A 10,923-nucleotide genomic window follows, 5' to 3' on the forward strand; every position below is an offset into this window, starting at 1 on the left:
TAATAATAATAATAATAATACATTTCGTATGTTCGGTGCGCCGCGAGTCTCCGCCGCCGTCCAAGTATTATCGCGCGCGTGAAAGTCATTCGCCTTCCGCAGTGATGGCGGCGCGGGAAGAAAGTGCGTGCGTACATTTATTTCGGTCTTCTTTTCGGGGGAGGATATGGTAGGGACAAACGACCTTGCCCCGGCGACGGCGAATCGACTCGATATAAAACGGTTCGGAGGTCTGTTACTACATGTCAATCGGCGACGGACTTGCAGACATCGTGGTGGCTCGCAACAAGTAAACACAATCAAACACTCAAGCACTGAACACGAAACATTATGGACCGCCACCAAATAGTGGTTAGTAACATACCTACATATACATATTATATTATATCATATTTATCGATTATTATTTACATTATTTACATAATAATATATTTAAATTTAAATTCATTCGTTCAATTCAATCCGCGTTTTAAGATCAACAGTAATTTGCATGCGTTTAAAATAATAAAATATCCGTCAGTTTTATATATTAATTTTCGTATTGTGCGATATCATATTATTACATCGAGTTTTCGGTTTTTATTTCTTTGTACGACGCCGTCACAGTGGTATACCTAATTGTAATTATTATCATTTGATATTTTTCGAAATCGTGCTTCAAACTAAAGTGATTTTTGTTTTACGAGAAGTACTCGTATCTGTTTTTATTTATTTTTTTAAGAGTAGTAAATATATATATATATAACAAACATTTAAGTCATGATAATCAAAGTTTTTTAAAACCTCTCATGCTATTCAAAAATCTCGTACCATTATATATTGTATACTTAGGTACACCGCATATTATACCACACTTACAATTCTAAATATCTGTTTATCGTGCAGACACATCTGAAGTGCAGCTAGTGTAGGTATATATATAGGATATACAGAACAGATATTATATATTTGAGCACCTACTATCTACAGTAACTCTGTGCAGCGGCAATCGCGTATAATTATGATTTGATTTCACATTATAATATATTTCTTTCGTTTACAATAGAATATCACGACACTATATATAATATAACTTAATAATATTTTTTTTCAAAATTTCTCTTCTTCTCGTTTAAGTATACCTACATACCTATATATAATTCTAATATATATATCCTCTTCGTGTAAACATCATTTCCCGAGATTCGTGCGAGAAGTATCTATATATGTATATATATATTTCGTACAAAATAATAATAATAATAATAATAATAATAAAGTAATAATAGTGCTTTATATTTGGGCAGGGCGAGCGCAGAACACAATAGTGTTCTAGCTGGTAAATTCCTATTATACTCTGCGCGCGCGACCGTTCTCACGGGTACTTTCCCGAGTGCTTCCGGAGACTTAAACGCCGGGGTTATAGTTCTCTCTCTCTCCATGGTACGTCTTAGTCAATAACATGACTATAATAATGTACTACGTTATTGGGTATAATACAATTTTATCGCGAAAAAGCATCGTCCCCTAGGTCTATGTGCAAATTTTGAATAACCTCAGCGAATTAAATATCCAATTTTCCACTAATTATACACGTCACATTGCCACATAAAATTCCAAAAATATTTATGATAGAAAATAACTACAGCAATGTTTTTGGGCCATTTTGTAAACACAGATACACATAGGCAGTAGTCTATAACCACCATTTGTTTATCTTAAAATTGCCTTTGTCATTAACTGGATCGCTATAAAAAAAAAAATCATAATATTTCCATTCGTACCAAACTGGTTTGCAGAAGTTTATTTTCGTTATTACATAGCATGTATGTATGCTGGTTAATAATTATAAATATATGAACTAGCGTGGGGTGATACAAGGAAACCTATAAACATATAATATTATAAATTTGACAGTTGTAAACGAGGGCAATTTGGTGGGACTTGATCTTGAGCATTATTTGAACGATTAATTTTGAACACGATCAGGTGCTTTTAGATTTTAGGTCAATGCGACTGGTTTGCCATCTGCAGTATGTATTTTCTATATAGGTTCGACCGTCGATCGATTGATAGTTCTGCATACCGGAAGTGCGTCTATGTATATAATATTATAATACAAACTCGGGTATATGCGCAAACATATTTCCCCCCAGGAGCAACATGCATTATAAACATATACTATGTTAACGGATCCACAAAATTGCCAATGATTTATATATATTTATATAGCTATGTAGTAGATGTTATAATATTATGCACACTAGCGTTATGTATATAGTATATATATATATATATTATATATCATACGTCATATGCGTTTATACTTACACAGAAACCGGGCTTCAATCGAACCGGACAAACTGCCGATATTCACAAAAAAACATATTCAAAAATGTTTAAAATAATTAAATTATTTTATTCCGAGATTCCTCCGACGACCGTATCCAATTATTCAAATCTTACATATTTTATCGATGTCATTATAGTCTGCACCGTCGCCACCCGCCGATATAAAAATTAAACGTATATTATAACAGTTATATAACGCGTGTTATGTGTTCGACTAGTAGTCGTCCGGATATAGACGCGATACTTTAAACCGTATACCTAATATTCAATTCAACTTTGCGGCCCACCGTTGCGTGTCCGAGCGATATAATATTACGAGCGCCGAACTTTCACCGTAAACATCAGATCACATTATGTCGATACGAATAAATAATATTATTATATCGGATGTAAAGTCGTTATGCAATAATAAAAAAACTGCGCGCAAAGAAGGGCGACATTGAAACCCGAAAAAATTAAAATGCATCGAAAACACGCGCTTCTTTTTACTCGAGATGCTTTCACCGGTTACGCCATACGCCCATATACAATTTTATTATTATTTATTACTCTCCGAATTTATTATGTTATGGACCAGATGTATACGTCACGTTTGGCCTGGGCTTGATTTTTTTCCAATTTTTTACAGCTGGTATAATATAAGTACAATACTGCTTTATACTATCATACCACTACCGTAGTAGTAAACCACGCCATACTATGAGACTCAATTAAAATACTTCTCCGATAAAACGTGCCTATACCTGCAGTATTACGTATAATATGTATTGGGATACACTTTGATCTGCAGATCTGTTTTTGTATGTATAGAAACGACTATAATAATATATATTATTGTATAGGTTCCGCACTTATGCCAATAGCTATAATATAATATAATAATTATTGTGTATATAATAATATTATTATCTTACGTAGCGCCGCCGCCAAGTGAGTATAAATTTCGAGTGAAAGTCGAGTTCAACTTTTAGTCGTGATTTCCGGATATTAAAAAAAACAGCCTCCTACCCGAGCGTACTTGAGAGTCAACTACTTATGCTGCTGTATAAAATATTTCCCTAGGACGTAAACCATATAATATGTAATATTACTATATACATTCACGCATTCGCGGAACAGTGAAAGCGGCAAAACGCGCATATATACTTAAATTACTATCTATATAACACAATATATATAATATGTATAATGTATACACTAAATATTTATAGATCCCGACGATGGGCATATATATATTTGTGTTATTTTATTTTTTTAACTCATTTTCTCTCCCTTCTTTCTTATACAGGTGTTCCTGGCGCTGTTCGTCCACGTCACACTCGTCTGGTCAAAGGCAGTCGACTTGCCGCAACAGCAAGTGGCCTTCCCAAACGACGACGCTTCATCGACATCGTCTCTCAAGCGGGACAAGAAGTCGCCGAGCAATGATTACGCTCAACCCGGTCTGCAGTAAGTAAACAAATTCGGTCGGCAAAATTATGTTTCGTTTTTATAGGTACCTATATAGGGAGGTATTATAGGACTAGTCTTCGGTACTGCAGTCCAATTATACTGTTCGCATCATAGACGTCCGCAAAAGCATATATCTAGTAGAAATATGGTATACATATCATTTTTTTTTTAATCCGACTGACATTTAGTGACCTTAAAATATGAATATCGGGAATTTACTGTAGCCTTCTTCCGGGACCATTTCGTTTTTTTCCTGTTATATTATTTGTTGTGCTCATTTTAAGCAAGCGTTCTACATACGCAAATCACGTTTCATCAAACTCGTTTTCTATGTTTATTTCGAAAATAGTAAATGAATAATAAACATACCTAAGCCTAATTCTAATAATTAAAATAAAGTGTAAACGATTATTTGAAATGGTTATTGGTTAGATGTTATAGACAGTAGAGTAAATTATTATAGACTACTTGTGCCGAGTGTGGTGATTACCATAAGTTATTATTCGTGTAAATGTCATGATTTCTTAATTCATACGAACTCGCATTTTCATATAATATAACCTACTCGCTGAACATTAAAAAAAATATGTATACTTATATCGATGTGTTATCCGCTGGCATCAATAGTAATTGTATTTGCGTCCACCCGTATAGAAAAAACGTACGTTCTCGCCGAACCTGTTAAGTAACGACTATTTTAATAAGATAATAGGTGGGTGTTTTTTTAATACAGCTCTCGTAATTCACATTTATCATCTCCTAGGGGGTCCTACGATTGTTCTGCAGTGCGTTTAAGTCACAATAATACAACCACGCGAAACGATGACGGTCCTTATCGGTTTTCGGCACAAAGAGAAATCCACGTGAAACTGATCCTCTCCTTAGACATCCCGTTTATTTATTTTTTTTTCAATTGCTTTTATTATTATTATCATAATAAATATTGTTTGGCGAATAAATTACGAAATGTATAGAGAAAACTGTGAAAAATCGATACCGCCGCCACGTACGACTTTCAATACGAAAACGATGACAATAAAAAGGATGACATGAGTACGTATAGGTATCCGGCACATATATAGCACAACTATGGCGCCGAATTTTCATAACATTTGGACAATGATATGGGAAATCAAACGCGGAAACCCTATTGTAAAATAAAACTCACGCGGAATATAGTTTGTTTTTAAAAGACTTTGTATTCACTATTCGATGATGAATAGGCGAAAGAAAGAAAAAAAAAACATAGGTGTTAAAGAAATTCACTACACATACGAACATGTATTGACATATCTCTACTATCACATAAGTATGTTAAATTATAATAAATCGTATGATACTAGTGTATACTCCGAGGTATGATTTTTTTTTCTATATCTGTATAATTATATGGCTACAGCAACGAATAAATAGTATAAATTATAAATATATGTATATATATGTACCTAACACGTGTGTCGTTTTATACTGTATATATAGGCAACCGGCAGTCGCACAAAGCCGCATCGGAGTGCCAGATCACGGTTATGGCGTCGACGATCACCACGACCACCATCACGAGCATCATCATGAGCCACTGAAAGGCTACTGGAAGAAGAAGCTCATCTGGAAGCCTGACTGGGTTAAAACATGGAAACCGGGCAAGAAACAGATCTGGAAGCCATCATGGAAGAAAATCTACAAGCCAATTTGGGTACCGACGAAGAAACAGGGTTGGAAAGAGGTGCATGTACCGGTCTGGAAAAAAATATACAAGCCCATATGGGTGCCGATCAAGGTGCCGGCCTGGAAAGAAATTCAAGTGCCAGACTGGAAGAAGATATACAAGCCAGTGTGGGTGTCCATCGACGTGCCAGCCTGGAAAGAAGTGAAGGTGCCAGACTGGAAGAAGGTTTACAAACCAGTGTGGAAACACATCGAAGTACCCGCATGGAAGGAGGAACAAGTGCCAGACTGGCATAAGATACACGTACCCGAGTTGGTCAAGGCGTACGTACCCGGATCTAAGCACCTAGGCAAAGACTACCACGGATGGGAATACGAAGCGCACGACCTGTGGAAGAAGAAAGTCGTATGGAAGGTCCACTGGAAGAAAGTATGGAAGACAGTGAAGAAGCAAATCTGGGTACCGTCCAAGAAGCTCGAATGGAAGGAAGACTGGGTGCAGGTGTGGAAGCCCGCGAAGAAACAGATCTGGGTTAAGGACAAGAAGTTGGAGTGGAAGGAAGACTGGAAGCAGATCTGGCGCACCGAAAAGAAACAGATCTGGGTTCAAGACAAGAAGCTCGAATGGAAGGAAGATTGGAAACAAGAATGGAAAACAGAAAAACACGAGATCTGGATCCCAGACAAGAAATTGGAATGGAAAGAAGATTGGAAACAGATTTGGATACCCGACTGGAAAGAAATTTGGCTGCCAGCATGGAAGAAAATCTGGAAGCCCGTGTGGATATCCGAATGGTTCCCGATAGAGGAACACCATCACCACCACGAGGAGCACCATGATTCTCATGGTCATGATGGGTACAAGAAAAAATGAAGACTGAATCGTTTTGAATAATCGCATCACAGACTACCCATGTTGTGTACATATAAATACTTTGTAAATATTGTTATTTTTATATATTAAGTTGTTAAAGTGTTTTATACTTCTTAGCATTAGCATTATTATAAATGTCAACCAACATTGGTTTTCATTGACGAATTCATTTATCGTGTTATTATAATGTGTACCCTATATAAGAATTACCCTTCGTCTTACCATTGAAAAACACTATTTTTTAAACCCTTATTAGTGTATTAAGCCATTTAAAATCAAAATAATTGTTTTCATAATTAATATTTTATATTGTCTTTAATACTGTAAAAATATATATGCATTTATATGAAATAATAAACTGATATGAGCAGTATTCAATTTTAAGCCTTTTTTATATACTAAAAAGTACCATCCTACCTACCTACCCAAATGACCTGAGCCAACCTATCTGTTTAACGATAACTATGGTCTATTTAGTTATTAATAACAGTTTTTGATTTATGATTTATTTTTCTCTATTAAAAAGTTGTACCTAATTGTTATTAAATTAAATCTCATATAAAATTATTTTTATGTGATAGTACTTAAATAATAGTAATATCTAATAATAATAACACAATAAATATTGTAATTTTTAATATTTATTATTAAATATGTGGAAAATTATGAGCACCAATAAAAATATTGAAAATAGTTAAGCAACCTTCCAATACAATTTTATGGGGCTCAATTAGATTTTTTCTCTTATCTCTACAAATTACTTCAGGACTATATCGGTTTACAGTTATTTTATTTAATTGTATAGTCGTACCTATAGATTCATGTATAATGTATATAATGTGCAGGTGTTAATTTATTATCAACGAAAATCTTTCCATTTGTATTATATACAATATAATCATTTACATTTGTCGTTAAAAGCCATTGTTATTTTTCTAGTATACTATAGGCTAATATTATTTCCGAGTATCTACATACTTGATAAAAAAAAATGAATCGATAAAACTCTAAGTTATTAAATTATTAATATCAAATACCGTAGAAGTGTTATACTTGAAGCAAAATTGAAATTGTTTAGAACATTAAATAGGTACCACCAATCAACATCTTCTTCGACTTAATGACACTTAAGATGATGTCAGATTCTTAGAGCTTTAGAGCACCTTGTCCTTCTCTCTCTGGCCCAAGTACAATGCAAAATTTATGTTTAGGAGAACCATCCACAGGCGGTTCTAGGGCTCAATTTTTGTACAGTCATAAATATATACTTATAAGTATAGTGCTGTGAATTTAATGCATTTACATGTTTTTTTGCTTTACCGAATACAAAATGGATTCAACCAAAATGTGTTATTAAGATGGTTTATCTATAGTATGTACGCGTTAACCACGTACGGACACCGATCGTTTAACAGGTAAGATACATTTTTGTATTTCAAACTGAATATCAGGCGTAAAAAATTAAACCCATTTTAATAAGAACTGTAATTATTTATTTTTTTATTTATGTAGATTGTAGGCATACCTACAATTTGTAATAATCACTAAATAGTTATCACCATAACTTACAATGCCATTAACATAGTATGGACTAAGTCATAAGATAGTCTACTATGTGATTCTGTCAAACATAATATTATTATACCCGCATATTATAATTTTAAAGTTGTTGAAATCGTGACTTACAAATGACAGTATACAAAATAAACTATAAATATTACTCACCGTAGTCAGTATAATAGGGTTTGTAATACCTCGAATGCTCAATTTTTAATTTTGTAATGAAATTTCCACTCTTGACAACTACTTCTTGTATAAGAAACGAGTACAAACTCGTTATTCATTACAGTTTTAAATGCACCAAGAACGCTGATTAATTAAAATTAAACCAACTGTATTCGAATTTCGATGCGGGCGCCCGTGCCCAATTTTTTTCAGTAATTCAACTCCTGTTGTTTTTTTTTTATCCCCCCAAAATACGACTTCTGATTGCCTACACAGTTTTAAAGATACTTTCCTAATACCGATAATAGTTTATGAATACAACTAATCGACTTTAAAATGGAAATCAAACATAGATTCGGAATTTACTGTTTTCGTGAACCAAACAATTGGGATAATGGTCAATAATCTCAGCCATATTTTAAGAATAATACCTTAACAATATAAATAATTAAATTTTTTAATTATGCGGAAAATCATTTATATTTCAAGTTACTATTTGTTTATTAATTATTAATTTAATATATTACCACGACAATAATCTACAAATAAAACAATACATTTTTATTATTTTATCTTGTCTATTTGCTAAAAATTATGATAGGTAAAATAATTTTCACTTAGTAATAAACTATAATAAAGTTGTATGTACAACATTCTTGATATTTCTCAAAGATCAAAAAAATCTTTATGTACTTCTAACATTTAAATAACTTTTTCTGTCTACATCATAATATTGTAAAGAAATAAAATATAATAAATGGCATTTTATGTACATTTAATTTTCCTCAAAGGTTGTAATAACATAATTTTAATTGATTAATGGTTTTAATTGATTCAAAAAACAATTTACAAATCACTGCTGATATAAATTAACACAAAAAGTTATAATTCAAATATAGTAATTATCTATCAATAAAATAATTCATACGTTATCTGAAAGTCAACATGTTTATGACGTGCAGTAGCTGGCATAACCCAAATTGTAACAACTAGAATAATTATTGTAAACGTTACAAAAATATTCTGAATAAATATCATTTTGATTTAATATAAGAAAAAAATAAAAATAATTCAAACGTTAAAAAATAAATAAAAGAAAATAATATTCCTCGATTTATTTTATAAGAGATCTATAATCCATACTCTATCAGCACAAAATTAATACAAAATGTTTTTTTATTCATTATACAAAAGAATAATATTATTCACCATATTATGTCGGAGTATAACACATTTATTATTTTTTGGACACTACTCAGGCGTTCATATACAAATTGACACATGTGTATATTTCAAAATTGCATATATATTTTTGTTACCTATTGAGTTATACTAATACAATTATCACTATATCTAGTACAGTTCCTGCATCGTACCTATAAAGGGGGATTTTTTTAAGAACGCTCATCCAGTTTTTATGTTTGAATCATGTATATTAAAATTCTGCTTTTTGAAATTTTTAAATACTCTTAAAGATCATTTTTTAAATTATTGAAATTGTTTGTACCACTTAAGGATGAACCTGTGACAATAAAATTTTTAGTTTTTCAAATAGGAACCTTCTTTTTTCGTTTTTAATTATCAAGCAGATTTTTTTTTTTTGAGAATTTTGATGTATCTAAATCAAAATTCAAGCTAGTAGTTTTTTAATTATGTAAAGTTATGTCTTACAGATAGTATGTTTATGGTGATGGGTTAAGTATATAAGGGTCTCAGACGATTTCAAAAAATTAGCAATTACTATTTATTTACCAATATTAATAATTTGTAAAAATGATTCAAGTTTCAATTTTTATACAACCGTTTTTAGGGATTATTATCATTAGTATAAACATTTCAATAACTTAGAAACTATACTCATTAGAATTTTGATTTAGATACATCAACATGTTCAAAAAAATCATCCGCAAAATATGAAAATAAAGCCTTTAGGTCTACTCAAAAATTCTAAAAATCAAAATTTGTAGAAATGTACTACTAAAAGAAAAAATAGTAAGCATGCTTAAAAAAATCACCCTGTTTATTTTATAAGTAAAATTGTGTTTACAGTAAGCCTGACCCAGATACGTATAAAAATAACATGTACAAAGACCATGTGTTTTTTTAAGAATGTTAGATAAAATATACACATCCCACATAATATATCTTATTTAAGTATTCCTACGACCACCATAATTAATCAAGTTTAATTTAATTGTATATTTATAATAATTTGTAAATTTGCAATACGTCGTACCTTCGTAAGTACCTATGTAAAGGTGCACATAGCTTTTTTTGATAAATCATTTTAATTTAAAAAATGTGTGTTATTTAATTTGCATATACTAATGGATAAACATCATTTTTGCCTTTTTTTAATTTCCTTCCTATAATGCCTTTACTTTAAGATTTTGAGTGGAGTGATGAATGTATTGATTTTACAATGATATAATATGTTTTATTTTTTTATTACTACAAGGTTAGTTGTTACCTAGTTGTAACGTAGGTATATGGATGTTTATTTACTGCCTATATATCTATTATGTATTTTTTGGTTCATGGTGTAAAAAATTTAAAGGTTGGTTTGTCCCTAATAAATAATCTTGTCATAACCCCAAAGTCGGGTAGACCTATTGTTTTAGGTCGAAATATGAGGATGAAGGACATAGGGATAATTATAAGACTCGCGACAGTAGTGTATCTAAATGGAATATAATACGCAGAGTTCCGTGTTCTGAATTGTATTTTTTTTTTTTTTTTAAACAAATTGACAAATACATATAACAGATTCGATTAACCTCTCTCCTTTAAGCTAGGCTTGTGATGAAGAGAGGGAGTTATTGTAGTTATAAAATGTAATAATAATAATAATAGTATATAATAAAATATAATATAAT

General features: G+C 31.7%; 1 protein-coding gene across 1 annotated transcript; it reads left to right on the plus strand.

The window, feature by feature from the left end:
• Window positions 1–222: 222 nt before the first annotated feature.
• Window positions 223–6,696, plus strand: LOC111035428. The gene is made up of 3 exons (XM_022317033.1): window positions 223–351; window positions 3,620–3,780; window positions 5,263–6,696. The coding sequence occupies exons 1-3, from the start codon at window positions 331–333 to the stop codon at window positions 6,320–6,322; spliced, it is 1,242 nt and encodes a 413-aa protein (XP_022172725.1). The 5' UTR covers window positions 223–330; the 3' UTR covers window positions 6,323–6,696.
• The last annotated feature ends 4,227 nt before the right edge of the window (window positions 6,697–10,923 follow it).

This window comes from Myzus persicae, unplaced genomic scaffold (assembly GCF_001856785.1).
Source record: "Myzus persicae strain clone G006 unplaced genomic scaffold, MPER_G0061.0, whole genome shotgun sequence".
NCBI lineage: Eukaryota > Metazoa > Arthropoda > Insecta > Hemiptera > Aphididae > Myzus > Myzus persicae.